Source organism: Salmo salar, chromosome ssa01 (assembly GCF_905237065.1).
Source record: "Salmo salar chromosome ssa01, Ssal_v3.1, whole genome shotgun sequence".
Lineage (NCBI taxonomy): Eukaryota > Metazoa > Chordata > Actinopteri > Salmoniformes > Salmonidae > Salmo > Salmo salar.
The window spans coordinates 4,007,375-4,031,366 of NC_059442.1; the positions used below are offsets into that span (position 1 = coordinate 4,007,375).

A 23,992-nucleotide genomic window follows, 5' to 3' on the forward strand; every position below is an offset into this window, starting at 1 on the left:
AGGACCGTGCCTCAGGACTACCTGGCCTGATGACTCCTTGCTGTCCCCAGTCCACCTGGTCGTGCTGCTGCTCCAGTTTCAACTGTTCTGCCTGCGGCTTTGGAACCCTGACCTGTTCACCGGACATGCTACCTGTCCCAGACCTGCTGTCCCAGACCTGCTGGAACCCTGACCTGTTCACCGGACGTGCTACCTGTCCCAGACCTGCTGTTTTCAACTCTCTAGAGAAAGCAGGAGTGGTAGAGAAACTCTGAATGATTGGCTATGAAAAGCCAACTGACATTCACACCTGAGGTGCTGACCTGTTGCACCCTCTACAACCACTGTGATTATTATTATCTGACCCTGCTGGTCATCGATGAACATTTGAACATCTTGGCCATGTTCTGTTATAATCTCCACCCAGCACAGCCAAAAGAGGACTGGCCACCCCTCATAGCCTGGTTCCTCACTAGGTTTCTTCCTAGGTTCTCTCTCACCAATTTATAAGCTATTATATACACCATCAATTTAGAAGCTCTAATATACATTCTTGTCAATATATAAGCTATTATATACACTCTCAACAATATATAAGCTCCTATACACACCCACAACAATATACAAGGTCTAATATGCACGCTCATCAACATATATGCTCTTATGTATACTCACATCAATATAAAATGTATTATATACACACTCATCAATATATAAGATCAAATATACACTCTCATCAATACATTCGCTCTTAAATACACTCTCACCAATATATAAGCTCTTATTTACACTCTTATCAATTTATAAGTTCTTATAAACACTATCATCAATATATAAGCTCAAATATACACTATCATCAATATATAAGCTATAATATACACTCTCACCAATATAAAGGCTCTTATATACACTTGAATCAATATGTAAGGTCTTATATACACTCTCATCAATATTTAAGCGCTTATATGCACCCTATTAAATATATAACCTCTAATATACACTCTAACCAAAATATTTAAGCTCTAATATACACTATCATCAATATATAAGCTCTAATATACATTCTCATTCATAAACAAGCTCAGAAATACACTCTCATAAATATATAAGTTCTTATATACACTCTCATCAATATATAAACTCTAATATATACTCTCACCAATATATAAGCTCTTATATACACTCCGCTCGGGCAGCCGAGCGGAAATGGAGGAAAACTAGCCTCCCTGCGGACCTGGCATCTTTTCACTCCCTCCTCTCTACATTTTCCTCCTCTGTTTCTGCTGCTAAAGCCACTTTCTACCACTCTAACTTTCAAGCATCTGCCTCTAACCCTAGGAAGCTCTTTGCCACCTTCTCCTCCCTCCTGAATCCTCCTCCCCCTCCCCCCCCTCTGCGGATGACTTCGTCAACCATTTTGAAAAGAAGGTCGACGACATCCGATCCTCGTTTGTTAAGTCAAACTGCTCACATTGCCCTACCCTATGCTTTGACCTCTTTCTCCCCTCTCTCTCCAGATGAAATCTTGCGTCTTGTGACGGCCGGCCGCCCAACAACCTGCCCGCTTGACCCTATCCCCTCCTCTCTTCTCCAGACCATTTCCGGAGACCTTCTCCCTTACCTCACCTCGCTCATCAACTCATCCTTGACCGCTGGCTACGTCCCTTCCGTCTTCAAGAGAGCGAGAGTTTGCACCCCTTCTCAAAAAACCTACACTCGATCCCTCCGATGTCAACAACTACAGACCAGTATCCCTTCTTTCTTTTCTCTCCAAAACTCTTGAACGTGCCGTCCTTGGCCAGCTCTCCTGCTATCTCTCTCAGAATGACCTTCTCGATCCAAATCAGTCAGGTTTCAAGGCTGGTCATTCAACTGAGACTGCTCTTCTCTGTGTCACGGAGGCTCTCCGCACTGCTAAAGCTAACTCTCTCTCCTCTGCTCTCATCCTTCTAGACCTATCTGCTGCCTTTGATACTGTGAACCATCAGATCCTCCTCTAAACCCTCTCCGAGTTGGGTATCTCCGGTGCGGCTCACTCTTGGATTGCGTCCTACCTGACAGGTCGCTCCTACCAGGTGGCGTGGCGTGAATCCGTCTCCGCACCACGTGCTCTCACCACTGGTGTCCCCCAGGGCTCAGTTCTAGGCCCTCTCCTATTCTCGCTATACACCAAGTCACTTGGCTCTGTCATATCCTCACATGGTCTCTCCTATCATTGCTACGCAGACGACACATAGTTAATCTTCTCCTTTCCCCCTTCTGATAACCAGGTGGCGAATCGCATCTCCGCATGTCTGGCAGACATATCAGTGTGGATGACGGATCACCACCTCAAGCTGAACCTCGGCAAGACGGAGCTGCTCTTCCTCCCGGGGAAGGACTGCCCTTTCCATGATCTCGCCATCACGGTGGACAACTCCATTGTGTCCTCCTCCCAGAGTGCTAAGAGCCTCGGCGTGACCCTGGACAACACCCTGTCGTTCTCCGCTAACATCAAGGCGGTGACCCGATCCTGTAGGTTCATGCTATACAACATTCGCAGAGTACGACCCTGCCTTACGCAGGAAGCGGCGCAGGTCCTAATCCAGGCACTTGTCATCTCCCGTCTGGATTACTGCAACTCCCTGTTGGCGGGGCTCCCTGCCTGTGCCATTAAACCCCTACAACTCATCCAGAACGCCGCAGCCCGTCTGGTGTTCAACCTTCCCAAGTTCTCTCACGTCACCCCGCTCCTCCGCACACTCCACTGGCTTCCAGTTGAAGCTCGCATCTGCTACAAGACCATGGTGCTTGCCTACGGAGCTGTGAGGGGAACGGCACCTCCGTACCTTCGGGCTCTGATCAGTCCCTACACCCAAACAAAGGCACTGCGTTCATCCACCTCTGGCCTGCTGGCCCCCCTACCTCTGCGGAAGCACAGTTCCCGCTCAGCCCAGTCAGAACTGTTCGCTGCCCTGGCACCCCAATGGTGGAACAAGCTCCCTCACGACGCCAGGACAGCGGAGTCAATCACCACCTTCCGTAGACACCTGAAACCCCACCTCTTTAAGGAATACCTAGGATAGGATATAGTAATCCTTCTAACCCCCCCCCCAAAAAAATATATATATAGATGTACTATTGTAAAGTGGTTGTTCCACTGGATATCATAAGGTGAATGCACCAATTTGTAAGTCGCTCTGGATAAGAGTGTCTGCTAAATGACGTAAATGTAAATGTAAAATAAGCTCTCATATACACTCTTATCAATATATAAGCTCCATATACACTCTCAACAGTATATAGGCTCTAATATGCACGCTCATCAACATATATGATCTGATGTACACACTCATCAATATATAAGCTCCTATATACTCTCATCAATATATAAGCTCCTATATACACTCTCATCAATATATAAGCTCCTATATACTCTCATCAATATATAAGCTCTTATATACACACTCATCAATATATAAGCTACAAAATACACTCTCACCAATATTTAAGCTCTTAAATATTCTCACATCAATATATAAGCTTTAATAAACACTCTCCCTTATATATGCTCTTACATACACTCTCACCAATATAAAAGCTCTTATATACACTCTGATCAATTAATAAGATCTTATATACACTCTCATCAATATTTAAGCTCATATATACATTCAAATCAATATATAAGCTCCTACATACACTCATCAATGTATAAGCTCCTATATACACTTTCACTAATATATAAGCTCTTATATACACTCACATCAATATATGAGCTCTTATATACACTCTCATCAATATATAGGCTCTAACATGAACTCTTATCAATATATAAGCTCTTATATACACTCCAATCAATATATAAGCTCTAATATGCACTCTCACCAACATATAAGCTCTAATATACACTTTCAATAATATAAAATCTCTAATATACACTCTTATCAATATATAAGCACTAAAATACACTCTAATTAATAAATATACTCTAATATAGACTCTCACCAAAATATAAGCTCTTATATACACTCTCATGAATATATAAGCTCCTATATACATTCCCATCAATATATAAACTCTAATATACACTCTGATCAATATAAGCTCTTATACACACTCTCATCAATATGTAAGCTCTAATATACACTCTCACCAATATAAGCAATTATATACACTCTCATCAACATATATGCTCTAATATACACTCTCATCAACATATATGCTCGAATATACACTCTAATCAATATATAAGCTCCTATATACACTTCAATCAATATATAACCTCTAATATATATTATTGTCAATATATAAGCACTTATATACACTCTCATCAACATATAAGCTACTATATATACTCTCATCAATATATAAGCTCTTGTATTCAGTCTCATCAATATATTAGCTCTAACATACACTTTCACAATATATATACACTCTTATATACACTCTCATCAACATATACAGTGGGGGAAAAAAGTATTTGATCCCCTGCTGATTTTGTACGTTTGCCCACTGACAAAGAAATGATCAGTCTATAATTTTAATGGTAGGTTTATTTGAACAGTGAGGGACAGAATAACAAAAATATCGAGAAAAACGCATGTCAAAAATGTTATAAATTGATTTGCATTTTAATGAGGGAAATAGGTATTTGACCCCTCTGCAAAACATTGCAAAACCCTTGTTGGCAATCACATAGGTCAGACGTTTCTTGTAGTTGGCCACCAGGTTTGCACACATCTCAGGAGGGATTTTGTCCCACTCCTCTTTGCAGATCTTCTCCAAGTCATTAAGGTTTCGAGGCTGACGTTTGGCAATGTCACGTCCTGACCAGTAAAAGGGGGTTATTTGTTATTGTAGTTTGGTCAGGGCGTGGCAGGGGGTGTTTGTTTTGTGTGTTTCGGGTTTTTTGGTTTATGTTCAGCATTTTCTATTTCTATGTGTTTATCTAGTTTTTCTATTTCTATGTTGGGATTTTGGTAGGACCTCCAATTAGAGGCAGCTGGTTGTCGTTGTCTCTAATTGGAGGCCATATTTAGTTGGGGTTTGTTTCACTTGTGTTTGTGGGTGGTTGTTTCCAGTCTGTGCACCTTATTGGACTGTTTTCGTCATTTGTTTTGTTTAAGTGTTTTTTCCTTTAATAAATAAGAAGATGAGCACTTTACCCGCTGCATTTTGGTCCACTACTTACGACGACTGTGACAGGCAACTCGAACCTTCAGCTCCCTCCACAGATTTTCTATGGGATTAAGGTCTGGAGACTGGCTAGGCCACTCCAGGACCTTAATGTGCTTCTTCTTGAGCCACTCCTTTGTTGCCTTGGCCGTGTGTTTTGGGTCATTGTCATGCTGGAATACCCACCCATCCATGACCCATTTTCAATGCCCTGGCTGAGGGAAGGAGGTTCTCACCCAAGATTTTACGGTACATGGCCCCGTCCATCGTCCCTTTGATGCGGTGAAGTTGTCCTGTCCCCTTAGCAGAAAAACACCCCCAAAGCATAATGTTTCCACCTCCATGTTTGACGGTGGGGATTGTGCTCCTGGGGTCATAGGCATCATTCCTCCTCCTCCAAACACGGCGAGTTGAGTTGATGTCAAAGAGCTCCATTTTGGTCTCATCTGACCACAACACTTTCACCCAGTTGTCCTCTGAATCATTCAGATTTTCATTGGCAAACTTCAGACGGGCATGTATATGTGCTTTCTTGAGCAGGGGGACCTTGCGGGCGCTGCAGGATTTCAGTCCTTCACGGCGTAGTGTGTTACCAATTGTTTTCTTGGTGACTATGGTCCCAGCTGCCTTGAGATCATTGACAAGATCCTCCCGTGTAGTTCTGGGCTGATTCCTCACCGTTCTCATGATCATTGCAACTCCACGAGGTGAGATCTTGCATGGAGCCCCAGGCCGAGGGAGATTGACAGTTCTTTTGTGTTTCTTCCATTTGCGAATAATCGCACCAACTGTTGTCACCTTCTCACCAAGCTGCTTGGCGATGGTCTTGTAGCCCATTCCAGCCTTGTGTAGGTCTACAATCTTGTCCCTGACATCCTTGGAGAGCTCTTTGGTCTTGGCCATGGTGGAGAGTTTGGAATCTGATTGATTGATTGCTTCTGTGGACAGGTGTCTTTTATACAGGTAACAAGCTGAGATTAGGAGCACTCCCTTTAAGAGTGTGCTCCTAATCTCAGCTCGTTACCTGTATAAAAGACACCTGGGAGCCAGAAATCTTTCTGACTGAGAGGGGGTCAAATACTTATATCCCTCATTAAAATGCAAATCAATTTATAACCTTTTTGACATGCGTTTTTCTGGACTTTTTTTTTGGTTATTCTGTCTCTCACTGTTGAAATAAACCTACCATTAAAATGATAGACTGATCATTTCTTTGTTAGTGGGCAAACATTCAAAATCAGCAGGGGATCAAAAACGTTTTTCCCTCACTGTATAAGCGCTAAAATACACTCTAATCAATATATATACTCTAATATCCACTCTCACCAATGTAAGCTCTTATATACACTCTCACCAATATATAAGCTCTTAGACACACATGCATCAATATATAAGCTATAATATATACTCTCATCAATATAAGCTCTTATACACACTCTCCTCAATACTCTCCTCAATACTCTCACCAATGTACTCTCATAAATATATATGCTCCTATATACACTCTCATCAATATATAAGATCCAAAATACACTTTCATCAATGTATATATTTGTTTTACCTTTATTTAACTAGGCAAGCCAGTTAAGAACAAATTATTATTTTCAATGACGGCCTAGGAACAGTGGGTTAACTGCCTTGTTCAAGAACAGAACTACAGATTTTTACCTTGTCAGCTCAGGGATTCGATCTTGCCACCTTTCGGTTACTAGTCCAACGCCCTAACCACTAGGCTACCTGCCTCCCCATATAAGCTCTTATATACACTCTCATCAATATATAAACTCTTATCAATATATCAACTCTTATAAACACTCTCATCAATATATAAACTCTTTTATACACTCTCATCAATATATAAACTATTTTATACACTCTCATCAATATATAAGCTCTTATATACACTCTCATCAATATATAAACTCTCATCAATATATAAACTCTTATAAACACTCTCATCAATATATAAACTCTTATATACACTCTCATCAATATATAAACTCTTATAAACACTCTCATCAATATATAAACTCTTATATACACTCTCATCAATATATAAACTCTTTTATACACTCTCATCAATATATAAACTCTTATAAACACTCTCATCAATATATAAACTCTTATCAATATATAAACTCTTATATACTTTAAGGCTCTGAGTCAGAGTGTCCTTTCGTCTCACCTGTCAGGTCTCGGCCCTGGAAAGGATCTTCAACGTCGGAGACCATCGAACGAGCCGTGCTGTCACACTCTGGGGTCTGGTACCTGTCACAGAGCGAAAGAAAGGCAGAGAGAGAGAGAGAGAGAGAGAGAGAGAGAGAGAGAGAGAGAGAGAGAGAGAGAGAGAGAGAGAGAGAGAGAGAGAGAGAGAGAGAGAGAGTGTCTGTCTCCTACCTTCCTTTTACCTCAGAGTACCTCAGTGATACAACAGTAAGGAGAGACAAGAGAGTACCTCAGAGATACAACTACATGATTTAAAAACTATCGACATGAGCGTAAGACCACAGAGTGTGTGTGTGTGTGTGTGTGTGTGTGTGTGTGTGTGTGTGTGTGTGTGTGTGTGTGTGTGTGTGTGTGTGTGTGTGTGTGTGTGTGTGTGTGTGTGTGTGTTTTGTGAGAACACAGGCCTGCAGAAGAACAAAACGACCTCTGTTGTCATACCAAATTTCACAAAACAAGAGGGTCTGCCAACTGCCTCTCAGTCTCTCTCTCACTCTCTCTCTCACACCAGGAATGTGAATTAAAGGCTACACCAGGAACGCTACAGGATAAATGGTTGATGCGTTCAGGAGGAGAAGAGTACCACTTAGAAACATGTTGTTTAGCTTCAGTTAATTAAGAATGATCCCATGCCATTCTCACAATGATTGGGAATGTCAACCATACAGAAATATAGCAAGTCGTTAGTAATCAAGACTGTGTGTGTGTGTGTGTGTGTGTGTGTGTGTGTGTGTGTGTGTGTGTGTGTGTGTGTGTGTGTGTGTGTGTGTGTGTGTGTGTGTGTGTGAACGGCATGGATGGATAGAATTTGGCCTGGCGTGTGAATTGTATGTTTCTGAGTGTTTCTGAATGGAAATGTTCAGGGAGAGTACATGTGTCTCTCATTTACTTTTTATACAAGAAATGCTTTTTTTTTTGTTGGTCAGAGTTCCAAGATGGAGTGTTTGGAGAGCGACTGTGTTCTAAAACAGAGTGTTTGGAGAGCGACTGTGTTCTAAAACAGAGTGTTTGGAGAGCGACTGTGTTCTAAAACAGAGTGTTTGGAGCGTGACTGTGTTCTAAAACAGAGTGTTTGGAGCGTGACTGTGTTCTAAAACAGAGTGTTTGGAGCGTGACTGTGTTCTAAAACAGAATGTTTAGAGCGTGACTGTGTTCTAAAACAGAATGTTTAGAGCGTGACTGTGTTCTAAAACAGAGTGTTTGGAGCGTGACTGTGTTCTAAAACAGAATGACTGTGCAAATTACAGTGATGATGAGGGTAGAGAGGACCAGTGATGAAGATGAAGGTAGAGAGGACCAGTGATGATGATGATGAAGGTAGAGAGGATCAGTGATGATGATGAAGGTAGAGTGGATCAGTGATGATGATGAGGGTAGAGAGGACCAGTGATGAAGATGAAGGTAGAGAGGACCAGTGATGATGATGATGAAGGTAGAGAGGATCAGTGATGATGATGAAGGTAGAGAGGATCAGTGATGATGATGAAGGTAGAGAGGATCAGTGATGATGATGAAGGTAGAGAGGACCAGTGATGATGATGATGAAGGTAGAGAGGATCAGTGATGATGATGAAGGTAGAGTGGATCAGTGATGATGATGAGGGTAGAGAGGACCAGTGATGAAGATGAAGGTAGAGAGGACCAGTGATGATGATGATGAAGGTAGAGAGGATCAGTGATGATGATGAAGGTAGAGAGGATCAGTGATGATGATGAAGGTAGAGAGGATCAGTGATGATGATGACGGTAGAGAGGACCAGTGATGATGATGAAGGTAGAGAGGACCAGTGATGATGATGATGAAGTTAGAGCGGATCAGTGATGATGATGAAGGTAGAGTGGATCAGTGATGATGATGAAGGTAGAGAGGACCAGTGATGAAGATGAAGGTAGAGAGGACCAGTGATGATGATGATGAAGGTAGAGAGGATCAGTGATGATGATGAAGGTAGAGTGGATCAGTGATGATGATGAGGGTAGAGAGGACCAGTGATGAAGATGAAGGTAGAGAGGACCAGTGATGATGATGATGAAGGTAGAGAGGACCAGTGATGATGATGATGATGGTAGAGAGGATCAGTGATGATGATGACGGTAGAGAGGACCAGTGATGATGATGAAGGTAGAGAGGACCAGTGATGATGATGATGAAGTTAGAGCGGATCAGTGATGATGATGATGAAGTTAGAGCGGATCAGTGATGATGATGAAGGTAGAGTGGATCAGTGATGATGATGAAGGTAGAGTGGATCAGTGATGATGATGAAGGTAGAGAGGACCAGTGATGATGATGAAGGTAGAGAGGACCAGTGATGATGATGATGAAGTTAGAGCGGATCAGTGATGATGATGAAGGTAGAGAGGATCAGTGATGAAGATGAAGGTAGAGAGGATCAGTGATGATGATGAAGGTAGAGAGGATCAGTGATGATGATGAAGGTAGAGAGGATCAGTGATGATGATGAAGGTAGAGAGGATCAGTGATGATGATGAAGGTAGAGAGGATCAGTGATGATGATGAAATTAGAGTGGATTTGTGATGATGATGACGGTAGAGAGGACCAGTGATGATGATGATGAAGGTAGAGAGGACCAGTGTTGATGATGAAGGTAGAGTGGATCAGTGATGATGATGACGGTAGAGAGGACCAGTGATGATGATGAAGGTAGAGAGGATTAGTGATGATGATGAAGGTAGAGAGGACCAGTGATGATGATGAAGGTGGAGAGGATCAGTGATGATGATGAAGGTAGAGTGGATCAGTGATGATGATGATGGTAGAGAGGACCAGTGATGATGATGATGAAGGTAGAGAGGACCAGTGATGATGATGAAGGTAGAGAGGACCAGTGATGATGATGAAGGTAGAGAGGATCAGTGATGATGATGAAGGTAGAGAGGATCAGTGATGATGATGAAGGTAGAGAGGATCTGTGATAATGATGAAGGTAGTGAGGATCAGTGATGATGATGAAGGTAGAGAGGATTAGTGATGATGATGAAGGTAGAGAGGATTAGTGATGATGATGAAGGTAGAGAGGACCAGTGATGATGATGAAGGTAGAAAGGATCAGTGATGATGATGAAGGTAGAGTGGATTTGTGATGATGATGATGGTAGAGAGGACCAGTGATGATGATGATGAAGGTAGAGAGGACCAGTGATGATGATGAAGGTAGAGAGGATCAGTGATGATGATGAAGGTAGAGAGGACCAGTGATGATGATGACGGTAGAGAGGATCATAATAGTAGAAGGATAGTAAAATCAGTATATTACGGTAGAGAGGACCAGTGATGATGATGAAGGTAGAGAGGATTAGTGATGATGATGAAGGTAGAGAAGACCAGTGATGATGATGAAGGTAGAGAGGATCAGTGATGATGATGAAGGTAGAGTGGATTTGTGATGATGATGATGGTAGAGAGGACCAGTGATGATGATGATGAAGGTAGAGAGGACCAGTGATGATGATGAAGGTAGAGAGGATCAGTGATGCTGATGAAGGTAGAGAGGATCAGTGATGATGATGAAGGTAGAGAGGATCAGTGATGATGATGAAGGTAGAGAGGATCTGTGATGATGATGAAGGTAGAGAGGATCAGTGATGATGATGAAGGTAGAGAGGATTAGTGATGATGATGAAGGTAGAGAGGATTAGTGATGATGATGAAGGGAGAGAGGACCAGTGATGATGATGAAGGTAGAAAGGATCAGTGATGATGATGAAGGTAGAGAGGATCAGTGATGATGATGAAGGTAGAGAGGACCAGTGATGATGATGAAGGTAGAGAGGACCAGTGATGATGATGACGGTAGAGAGGATCAGTGATGATGATGACGGTAGAGAGGATCAGTGATGATGATGAAGGTAGAGAGGATCAGTGATGATGATGATGGTAGAGAGGATCAGTGATGATGAAGGTAGAGAGGATCAGTGATGATGAAGAAAATGGCTGCTGATACATCATAGGTTCTTCTGGCGAGGGAAACTGTAAAGGTTACTACGACGACACACACAGTGCACTGTAAAGGTTACTACGACGACACACAGTGTACAGTAAAGGTTACTATGACGACACACACAGTGCACGGTAAAGGTTACTATGACGACACACACAGTGCACTGTAAAGGTTACTACGGCGACACACACAGCACACTGTAAAGGTTACTACGGCGACACACACAGCACACTGTAAAGGTTATTCTGGAGTGAGACTGATGATGCCTCATGTTTAACATGATCTATTATCTATCAGCCCTGGTTTGTTTTGACTGTCTCAACTCTGTGTATTTTCATGCAGTTAATTCATTCTACTTAAGCAATAAGGCCCGAGGAGGTGTGGTATATGGCCAATATACCACAGTTAAGGTCTGTTCTTAAGCTCGACGCAACGTGGAGTGCCTGGATACAGCCCTTGGCCGTGGTATATTGGCCATATATCCCAAACCCTCAAGGTGCCTTATTGCTATTATAAACTGGTTACCAATGTAATTAGAGCAGTAAAATACATGTTTAGTCATACCCGTTGTATACAGTCTGATATACCACGGCTGTCAGCCAATCAGCATTCCAGGCTTGAACCACGCAAGTTTATAACTCTATAAAACCTTGCGTTGTGCCCTAAGAACAGGCCTTAGCTGTGGTATATTGGCCATATACCACATCCCCTCGGGCCTTATTGCTTTAAAAAACTTTGTAAAGGTCCTTTAAAGCAATCTCAGAAAAAAGACATCCTCAAAAAATATTTACATAATACAGTCAAACAACCCATTTAATGAATTCATTGGTTTTCTGAGAGCGTATCCATTCCCCAGAGAGATATCTCTAATAAACATTATTCCATATTTTTTATTTAATCATATTCAACAGTTAGTCAAATAAATGAAAGCTTGATGAAATGTCAAAGTTAAGATATATTTTCCCAGCCTGGTCCCAGATCTGCTTGTGCTGTCTTGCCGACTCCCACAGTCATCATAGACAGCACACACAGGACCAGGCTACCATCTCCATTCATTGATCAACAACATGGTGTGTGTGTGTGTGTGTGTGTGTGTGTGTGTGTGTGTGTGTGTGTGTGTGTGTGTGTGTGTGTGCGTGTGTGTGTCTACCTGGTAGAGGTGCCTGGTATGGGTCTCCCTGTGTCTACCAGAACACACCAACAGTACCCAGTGGACTGGTGGCACTGTACAGGCTTGTAGAGGCCCCCTGGCCCACAGTCTGGGATGTAGATAGCCTCACGAGGGTTCTGACGGGCCTCGTCCAGGGCACTCTGTCTCTCCTGGTCACAAGAGGGAACTTTCTCTAAAATCATGAGAAACACACTCAATACACACACAGACAACATGACAAATAGTCAAAATATACTGACACACACAGACAACATGACAAACAGCAAACATACTCAGGAGGACAGACCGGAGGACAAACAAACAGGCAGACAGCCAGCCAGACAGACAGGAGGACAAACAGACAGACAGCCAGACAGACAGACAGACAGACACATGAGGACAGACATGAGGACAGACATGAGGACAGACAGTAGGACAAACAGACAGTATGACATACAGACAGACAGACAGACAGACAGACAGACAGACAGACAGACAGACAGACGAGGACAGACAGACAGACAGACAGACAGACAGACAGACAGACAGACAGACAGACAGACAGACAGACAGACAGACAGACAGACAGACAGACAGACAGAAGGACAGACAGACATGAGGACAGACATGAGGACAGACAGACAGTCAGACAGACAGACAGACAGACAGACAGACAGACAGACAGACAGACAGACAGACAGACAGACAGACAGACAGGAGGACAGACAGACATGAGGACAGACAGACAGACAGACATGAGGACAGACATGAGGACAGACAGACAGACAGACAGACAGACAGACAGACAGACAGACAGACAGACAGACAGACAGACAGACAGACAGACAGACAGACAGACAGACAGACAGACAGACAGACAGACAGAGGACAGGAGGACAGACAGACAGGAGGACAGACAGACAGTCCAGTCAGCCCTGTATCTTATTAGACAGACAGACAGACAGACAGACAGACAGACAGACAGACAGACAGTCCAGACAGTCCAGTATTTTATCAGACAGATTTACTGGAACAAAATGATGAAATACAAAATGTGAGGGAGAAACTCAGTGAAGATCATAACGCATATTAATAGGGAGAGAAGCAGCTGGGAGAGACAGAAAGAGAGAGAGAGAGAAAAGAGAGAGAAAAAAAAAAGAGAGAGAGAAAAAAAAGAGAGAGAAAAAAGAGAGAGAGAGAGAGAGAGAGAGAGAGAGAGAGAGAGAGAGAGAGAGAGAGAGAGAGAGAGAGAGAGAGAGAGAGAGAGAGAGAGAAAGAGAGGCCAAGAGCAACACTGCAACATGTGGAAGCTCTAACAGCGTTTGCTGGGCGCTGAAGTGGGGTTTTTGCCACCCTTCCACCTTCCATCCATTTCTCTTTTTCAATCAAGTGTGTTTATGAAACAGTAAGCTACAACAACAGCTCTAAGGTCGCAGGGCTCTCCCTCTTTCTCTCCCTCTCTCCTCTCCTCACAGCCTCTCATCTCCCTTTTCTCTCCGTACTGGTGTGTCTGGGTTCAGCACTAATGACAGTATGGTAGAGTATAGTACAGCTGGAGAAGGGACCAGCGTCTCTCCATGCAGTGTCCCAAATGGATCCCTACTCCTGTTTATCGTGGACTACTGTGGACCAAGGGCCCATAGACGCACTTCAATGACATTACAGTGTAATCTACGCTGTTGGTACGTCTCCTCGTGCTGCTCATTACTGTCATTATGTTAAGGACTGTTAAGATTTCACGTCTAGGAGACAGTGGGGGGTTGATGGGGGGGGGGGTGAAGAACTGATGAACCTGGGCGGTTTGGGGAGTCTCACTCTAAATTATTTATCTCTGTTTATTATACAGAGAGGGTATACTGGCGCCAGGCGTTGCAATGATTCATGTTTTATAGATATACATGGAAAAAGGCTGCATGTAATCTCAGATCGCTGCCTGGCCCGTCTAGTTAATCGTCTCAGCTCTCTGTGTGCATGTGAAGTGTAACGTGTCCTGTCATCTTCGTCTGGCCGTCTCCATATATATATATATATATATATATATATATCTTCATTTCTGCTCTATTTACTTAGTTATTTTTATTCACTTGTTCCCATCATTATATCATCAGCCAACGCTGTGAAGCATGACAAACGCGCAGCCTAAAGTAAACACATTAACATGGTTTCCTAAAGAGACACCCCAAGAGGAAGAGAGGCTTAATGATAATTCTATCATTCCTTTGCTGAACACATTGATTTGTTCTCCATTGGCTGTCCCCTCCTCTCCTCTCATGACTGTCCCCTCCTCTCCTCTCATGACTGTCCCCTCCTCTCATGGCTGTCCCCTCCTCTCCTCTCATGACTGTCCCTCCTCTCCTCTCATGACTGTCCCCTCCTCTCCTCTCATGGCTGTCCCCTCCTCTCCTCTCATGGCTGCCCCCTCCTCTCCTCTCATGGCTGCCCCCTCCTCTCCTCTCATGGCTGTCCCCTCCTCTCCTCTCATGACTGTCCCCTCCTCTCCTCTCATGGCTGTCCCCCTCCTCTCCTCTCATGGCTGTCCCTCTCCTCTCCTCTCATGGCTGTCCTCTCCTCTCCTCTCATGACTGTCACCTCCTCTCCTCTCATGACTGTCCCCCTCCTCTCCTCTCATGGCTGTCCCCCTCCTCTCCTCTCATGACTGTCCCCCTCCTCTCCTCTCATGGCTGTCCTCTCCTCTCATGACTGTCACCTCCTCTCCTCTCATGACTGTCCCCCTCCTCTCCTCTCATGGCTGTCCCCTCCTCTCCTCTCATGGCTGTCCCCCTCCTCTCCTCTCATGGCTGTCCTCTCCTCTCCTCTCATGGCTGTCCTCTCCTCTCATCTCATGACTGTCACCTCCTCTCCTCTCATGACTGTCCCCCTCCTCTCCTCTCATGGCTGTCCCCTCCTCTCCTCTCATGGCTGTCCTCTCCTCTCATCGCTGTTCCCTCTTCTCCTCTCATGGCTGTCCTCTCCTCTCATGACTGTCCCCTCCTCTCCTCTCATGGCTGTCCTCTCCTCTCCTCTCATGGCTCTCCTCTCCTCTCATGGCTCTCCTCTCCTCTCATGGCTGTCCTCTCCTCTCCTCTCATGGCTCTCCTCTCCTCTCATGGCTGTCCTCTCCTCTCCTCTCATGACTGCCCCCTCCTCTCATGGCTGGCCTCTCCTCTCATGGCTGTCCTCTCCTCTCATGGCTGTCCCCTCCTCTCATGGCTGTCCTCTCCTCTCCTCTCATCGCTGTCCCCTCCTCTCCTCTCATGGCTGTCCCCTCCTCTCCTCTCATGGCTGTCCCCTCCTCTCCTCTCATGGCTGTCCTCTCCTCTCCTCTCATGGCTGTCCCCTCCTCTCATGGCTGTCCCCTCCTCTCATGGCTCTCCTCTCCTCTCATGGCTCTCCTCTCCTCTCATGGCTCTCCTCTCCTCTCATGGCTCTCCTCTCATGGCTCTCCTCTCATGGCTCTCCTCTCATGGCTCTCCTCTCCTCTCCTCTCATGGCTCTCCTCTCCTCTCCTCTCCTCTCCTGTCTGAATGGCTCTCCACATCTCCCAAGCAAAAGGTCAAAGAAAACAGTCCAGGACTCTAGAGTGGACGCAGTTAAGAGCCTGCTATAAACACAATATTCTCTCTGACGCTCTCTCTCTCTCTTTCTCTCCCTCTCTGAAAGACACTTAGCCAGCACCCCCCTTCTACTCTCCACACAATCACTTTCAGCTGTGGGGTAATCACTACAATGCTGTCTTTCAGCTGTGGGGTAATCACTACAATGCTGTCTTTCAGCTCTGGGGTAATCACTACAATGCTGTCTTTCAGCTCTGGGGTAATGACTACAATGCTGTCTTTCAGCTCTGGGGTAATCACTACAATGCTGTCTTTCAGCTCTGGGGTAATCACTACAATGCTGTCTTTCAGCTCTGGGGTAATCACTACAATGGTGTCTTTCAACTGTGGGGTAATCACTACAATGGTGTCTTTCAACTGTGGGGTAATCACTACAATGGTGTCTTTCAGCTGTGGGGTAATCACTACAATGGTGTCTTTCAGCTGTGGGGTAATCACTACAATGGTGTCTTTCAACTGTGGGGTAATCATTACAATGGCGAAGTAATTACAATTTATCAATTGACACTGGAGTGATAGATGTGCAGATGATGATGTGCAAGTAGAAATACTGATATGCAAAAGAGCAGAAAAACAAAAACAAATATGGGGATGAGGTAGTTGGTTGGATGGGCTATTTACAGATGGGCTGTGTACAGCTGCAGCGATCGGTAAGCTGCTCTGACAGCTGATGCTTAAAGCTAGAGAGGGAGATATAAGTCTCCAACTTCAGTGATTTTGCAATTCGTTCATCATTGGCAGCAGAGAACTGGAAGGAAAGGTGGCCAAAGGAGGAATTGGCTTTGGGGGTGACCAGTGAAATATACCTGCTGGAGCGCGTGCTACGGGTGGGTGTTGCTATGGTGACCAGTGAGCTGAGATAAGGCGGAGCTTTACCTAGCAAAGACTTGTAGATGACCTGGAGCCAGTGGGTTTGGCGACGAATATGAAGCGAGGACCAGCCAACGAGAACAAACAGGTCACAGTGGTGGGTAGTATATGGTGCTTTGGTGACAAAACGGATGGCACTGTGATAGACTGCATCCAATTTACTGAGTAGAGTGTTGGAGGCTATTTTATAGATGACATCGCCGAAGTCAAGGATCGGTAGGATAGTCAGTTTTACGAGGGTATGTTTGGCTGCATGAGTGAAGGAGGCTTTGTTGCGAAATAGGAAGCCGATTCTAGATTTAACTTTCAGATTGTTATTAAGGAATACTAAAAGCTATCAAGCCCTGGACAAACCTGTTGTTCACTATTTAACAAACACACACACACACGGTCCCTGTCTGAGGAGTGACAAAATCTGCCTCCTCACACACACACACACACACACACACACACACACACACACACACACACACACACACACACACACACACACACACACACACACACACACACACACACACACACACACACACACACTCTGTCTGAGGAGTGACGCAACATCATGGCCCTGTCCTCTCAGGACATGATATGTTAATGAGAAACAGGAAGCCAGTGATTCCACAAGAGTTCCAAAGAGCTGTCAGCCTGGTTATTGTTATTTTATTGTCTTACTTTTATAACTTTAGTTTATTTAGCTAATATTTTCTTACTCTGCATCGTTGGTTAAGGGCTTGCAAGTAAGCATTTGGCTCAATTGACAAATAACATTACATTTTAGTTTTATTTGAATACAGTCCTCCTCTCAGAATTACAGTCCTCCTCTCAGAATTACAGTCCTCCTCTCAGAATTACAGTCCTCCTCTCAGAATTACAGTCCTCCTCTCAGAATTACAGTCCTCCTCTCAGAATTACAGTCCTCCTCTCAGAATGACAGTCCTCCGTGGCCTGGCTGGTGTAGTGGTAATGTTGCAGCATCAGGTGTCTAAGGCATAGCCTCAACTCTGTTCCACTTAAAATATGTACCGATTTTCAAATCCACAAACCTTTGGGGAGCAACATTACAACATTATACTGGGACAGTCTGCTGTCCTCTAGTGCATCAATAGCCACTACAGGGGGAAGCAAATTGAGACAGACTCTGGCCAGGACTCAGACTCTGTTCGTGCTCTGGCAGTTCCAAGAGGAAGAGAGGGAGTCAGCAGTGTGATTCAGTCTGTACTGTAGTAAACTCCTCACCCAGTGTGATTCAGTCTGTACTGTAGTAAACTCCTCACCCAGTGTGATTCAGTCTGTACTGTAGTAAACTAGTCACCCAGTGTCATTCAGTCTGTACTGTAGTAAACTAGTCACCCAGTGTGATTCAGTCTGTACTGTAGTAAACTAGTCACCCAGTGTGATTCAGTCTGTACTGTAGTAAACTAGTCACCCAGTGTGATTCAGTCTGTACTGTAGTAAACTAGTCACCCAGTGTGATTCAGTCTGTACTGTAGTAAACTCCTCACCCAGTGTGATTCAGTCTGTACTGTAGTAAACTAGTCACCCAGTGTCATTCAGTCTGTACTGTAGTAAACTAGTCACCCAGTGTGATTCAGTCTGTACTGTAGTAAACTAGTCACCCAGTGTCATTCAGTCTGTACTGTAGTAAACTAGTCACCCAGTGTGATTCAGTCTGTACTGTAGTAAACTCCTCACCCAGTGTGATTCAGTCTGTACTGTAGTAAACTAGTCACCCAGTGTCATTCAGTCTGTACTGTAGTAAACTAGTCACCCAGTGTGATTCAGTCTGTACTGTAGTAAACTAGTCACCCAGTGTGATTCAGTCTGTACTGTAGTAAACTAGTCACCCAGTGTCATTCAGTCTGTACTGTAGTAAACTAGTCACCCAGTGTCATTCAGTCTGTACTGTAGTAAACTAGTCACCCAGTGTGATTCAGTCTGTACTGTAGTAAACTAGTCACCCAGTGTCATTCAGTCTGTACTGTAGTAAACTAGTCACCCAGTGTGATTCAGTCTGTACTGTAGTAAACTAGTCACCCAGTGTGATTCAGTCTGTACTGTAGTAAACTAGTCACCCAGTGTGATTCAGTCTGTACTGTAGTAAACTAGTCACCCAGTGTCATTCAGTCTGTACTGTAGTAAACTAGTCACCCAGTGTGATTCAGTCTGTACTGTAGTAAACTAGTCACCCAGTGTGATTCAGTCTGTACTGTAGTAAACTAGTCACCCAGTGTCATTCAGTCTGTACTGTAGTAAACTAGTCACCCAGTGTCATTCAGTCTGTACTGTAGTAAACTCGTCACCCAGTGTCATTCAGTCTGTACTGTAGTAAACTAGTCACCCAGTGTCATTCAGTCTGTACTGTAGTAAACTAGTCACCCAGTGTCATTCAGTCTGTACTGTAGTAAACTAGTCACCCAGTGTCATTCAGTCTGTACTGTAGTAAACTAGTCACCCAGTGTCATTCAGTCTGTACTGTGGTAAACTCCCTACGCCCCTCTGCATCGTAAATGACACCCTATTCCCTATATAGGGTCCTATTTTGAATGCACCCTGCGTATCTATATAGAGAATAGGGTTTTATTCTAACACCCCCCCCCCCCCAGCCCCCTCTCTCCCATTATTACTCCCTCAGACTATGTTCTGAAGCGTGAAACCAACACGCTTCCAGAGAGTCCGACTGGGCATGCCTCGAGGCTGCTGTAAGCGTTCAGGGTTAATTGTCATGGAGACGCAGACAGCTAAACAAATTACACCCAGAGAAACACAATCCCAACGTTGTAAGCTATCCTCACCCCCATCACTGTTTTTCCTCTTCAAGTATTTAATTTATAAAGGTCTGGAAACAGAGAAGTTGTGCAACCTGTCTCCTGAGAGGCGGTGATCTGGCAGTAGTATCACAGGGAGACCAGAATATATTAGCTGATCTGGCAGTAGTATCATAGGGAGACCAGAATATATTAGCTGATCTGGCAGTAGTATCATAGAGAGACCAGAATATATTAGCTGATCTGGCAGTAGCATCATAGGGAGACCAGAATATATTAGCTGATCTGGCAGTAGTATCATAGAGAGACCAGAATATATTAGCTGATCTGGCAGTAGTATCATAGAGAGACCAGAATATATTAGCTGATCTGGCAGTAGCATCATAGAGAGACCAGAATATATTAGCTGATCTGGCAGTAGTATCATAGAGAGACCAGAATATATTAGCTGATCTGGCAGTAGTATCATAGGGAGACCAGAATATATTAGCTGATCTGGCAGTAGTATCATAGAGAGACCAGAATATATTAGCTGATCTGGCAGTAGTATCACAGGGAGACCAGAATATATTAGCTGATCTGGCAGTAGTATCATAGGGAGACCAGAATATATTAGCTGATCTGGCAGTAGTATCATAGGGAGACCAGAATATATTAGCTGATCTGGCAGTAGTATCATAGGGAGACCAGAATATATTAGCTGATCTGGCAGTAGTATCATAGAGAGACCAGAATATATTAGCTGATCTGGCAGTAGCATCACAGAGAGACCAGAATATATTATCTGATCTGGCAGTAGTATCATAGGGAGACCAGAATATATTAGCTGATCTGGCAGTAGTATCATAGAGAGACCAGAATATATTAGCTGATCTGGTGGTAGTATCATAGAGAGACCAGAATATATTATCTGATCTGGCAGTAGTATCATAGGGAGACCAGAATATATTAGCTGATCTGGCAGTAGTATCATAGAGAGAACAGAATATATTAGCTGATCTGGCAGTAGTATCACAGGGAGACCAGAATATATTAGCTGATCTGGCAGTAGTATCACAGGGAGACCAGAATATATTAGCTGATCTGGCTGTAGTATCATAGGGAGACCAGAATATATTAGCTGATCTGGCAGTAGCATCATAGAGAGACCAGAACATATTAGCTGATCTGGGAGTAGCATCATAGAGAGACCAGAATATATTATCTGATATGGCAGCTACTCGGAACCCTACTAATCTATAACGACAGGTCTATCAACGTCACTGCACGCGGAGGCTAAAACAGACTTTCCTCCGTCGAGACGTCCCTCTAAGGCCCTTCGGCTAGCTTGCTAGCCCCGGCCTGCTAGCTGTCTGAATCTCTGTGTCTCCAGCCAGCCCAACCACTCACTGGACCCCTATTGATCACACGGCTATGCATGCCTCTCCCTAATATCAATATGCCTCGTCCATTACTGTCCTGGTTAGTGATTACTGTACTATTTCACTGTAGAGCCTCTAGCCCTGCTAAATATGCCTTAACCAACCATTTAGTTCCACGTCTCACATATGCGGTGACATCACCTGGTTTAAACATCTCTAGAGACAATATCTCTCTCATCATTACTCAATGCCTAGGTTTACCTCCAACGTACTCACATCCTACCATACATACCTCTGTTGTACATTATGCCTTGAATCTATTCTATAGCGCCCAGAAACCTGCTCCTTTTACTATGCACTAGAGGACCAGTCCTGATAGCCTTAAGCCGTACCCTTACCCTACTCCTCCTCTGTCCCTCTGGTGATGTAGAGGTTAATCCAGGCCCTGCAGTGCCTAGCTCCACTCCTATTCCCCAGGCGCTCTCATTTGTTGACTTCTGTAACTGTAAAAGCCTTGGTTTCATGCATGTTAACATTAGAAGCCTCCTCCCTAAGTTTGTTTTATTCACTGCTTTAGCACACTCTGCCAACCCGGATGTTCTAGCCGTGTCTGAATCCTGGCTTAGGAAGTCCACCAAAACCCCTGAAATTTCCATCCCTAACTATAAAACTTTCCGACAAGATAGAACTGCCAAAGGGGGCGGTGTTGCAATCTACTGCAGAGATAGCTGCAGAGTTATGTCTTACTATCCAGGTCTGTACCCAAACAATTCAAGCTTCTACTTTTAAAAATCCATCTTTCCAGAAAAAAGTCTCTCACCGTTGCCGCTTGCTATAGACCACCTTCTGCCCCCAACTGTGCCCTGGACACAATATGTGAATTGATTGCCCCCCATCTATCTTCAGAGCTCGTGATGCTAGGTGACCTAAACTGTGACATGCTTAACACCCCGGCCATCCTACAATCTAAGCGTGATGCCCTCAATCTCACACAAATTATCAATGAACCCACCAGGTACAACCCCAAAGCCGCAAACACTGGCACCCTCATAGATATCATCCTAATCAACTTGCCCTCCAAATACACCTCTGCTGGTTTCAACCAAGATCTCAGCGATCATTGCCTGCATCCGTAATGGGTCTGGGGTCAAACGACCACCCCTCATCACTGTCAAATGCTCCCTAAAACACTTCAGCAAGCAGGCCTTTCTAATCGACCTGGCCCTGGTATCCTGGAAGGATAATGACCTCATCCAGTCAGTAGATGATGCCTGGTTATTCTTTAAAAGTGCTTTCTTCACCATCTTAAATAAGCATGCCGCATTCAAAAACATTTGAACCAGGAACAGATATAGCCCTTGGTTCTCTCCAGACCTGACTGCGCTTGACCAGCACAAAAACATCCTGTGGCGTTCTGCATTAGCATCGAACAGCCCCCGTGATATGCAACTTTTCAGAGAAGTTAGGAACAAATATACACAGGCAGTTAGGAAAGCTAAGGCTAGCTTTTTCAAGCAGAAATTTGCATCCTGTAGCACAAACTCAAAAAAGTTTTGGGACACTGTAAAGTCCATGGAGAATAAGAGCACCTCCTCCCAGCTGCCCAATGCACCGAGGCTAGGAAACACTGTCACTACTGATAAATCCACTATAATTGAGCATTTCAATAAGCATTTTTCTACGGCTGGCCATGCTTTCCACCTGGCTACCCCTACCCCGATCAACAGAACTCCACACCAACTCGCCCAAACCTCCCCCACTTCTCCTTCACCCAAATCCAGATAGCTGATGTTCTGAAAGAGCTGCAAAATCTGGACTCCTACAAATCAGCCGGGCTAGACAATCTGGACCCTCTCTTTCTAAAATGATCTGCCGAAATTGTTGCAACCCCTATTACTAGCCTGTTCAACCTCTCTTTCGTATCATCTGAGATCCCCATAGATTGGAAAGCTGCCGCGGTCATCCCCCTCTTCAAAGGGGGAGACACTATAGACCCAAACTCCTACAGATCTATATCTATTCTACCCTGCCTTTCTAAGGTCTTCGAATGCCAAATTAACAAACAGATTACCAAACTTTTCGAATTCCACCGTACCTTCTCCGCCATGGAATCTGGTTTCAGAGCTGGTCATGAGTGCACCTCAGCCACGCTCAAGGTCCTAAACGATATCATAACCGCCATCGATAAGAGACATTACTATGCAGCCGTATTCATCGACCTGGCTAAAGCTTTCGACTCTGTCAATCACAACATTCTTATTGGCAGACTCAACAGCCTTGGTTTCTCAAATGATTGCCTCGCCTGGTTCACCAACTACTTCTCTGATAGAGTTCAGTGTGTCAAATTGGAGGGCCTGTTGTACGGAGCTCTGGCAGTCTCTATGGGGGTGTCACAGGGTTCAATTATCGGGCCGACTCTCTTCTCTGTATACATCAATGATATCGCTCATGCTGCTGGTGATTCTTTGATCCACCTCTACGCAGATGACAACATTCTGTATACTTCTGGCCCTTCTTTGGACTCTGTGTTAACTAACCTCCAGACGAGCTTCAATACCATACAACTCTCCTTCCGTGGCCTCCAACTGCTCTTAAATGCAAGTAAAACTAAATGCATGCTCTTCAACGGATCGCTGCCCGCACCTGCCCGCCCGTCCAGCATCACTACTCTGGACGGTTCTGACTTAGAATATATGGACAACTACAAATACCTAGGTGTCTGGTTAGACTGTAAACACTCCTTCCAGACTCACATTAAACATCTCCAATCCCAAAATAAATCTAGAATCGGCTTCCTATTTCGCAACTGTAACGCCCTGGCCATAGAGAGGGGTTTTTTGTTCTTTATTTTGGTTAGGCCAGGGTGTTACATTGGGTGGGCGTTCTATGTTCCTTTTTCTATGTTTTTGT

At 44.3% G+C, this 23,992-nt stretch overlaps 1 protein-coding gene across 16 annotated transcripts in view; it reads right to left on the reverse strand.

Moving 5' to 3' along the window:
- smoc1 (SPARC related modular calcium binding 1) overlaps positions 1 to 23,992 on the reverse strand; it is a 139,873-nt gene that overhangs the window by 41,754 nt on the left and 74,127 nt on the right. For all 16 annotated transcript variants that reach the window (XR_006761546.1, XR_006761550.1, XM_045706584.1 and 13 more), the window contains 2 exons: positions 12,473 to 12,665; positions 7,322 to 7,404 (listed from right to left, as the gene is read on the reverse strand). Coding sequence is in view for 14 of the 16 variants with exons in the window: in XM_045706584.1 (XP_045562540.1) it covers positions 7,322 to 7,404; positions 12,473 to 12,665 (276 nt within the window). In the remaining 2 variants the exon portion in view is untranslated. The remainder of the gene's footprint in view (positions 1 to 7,321; positions 7,405 to 12,472; positions 12,666 to 23,992) is intronic.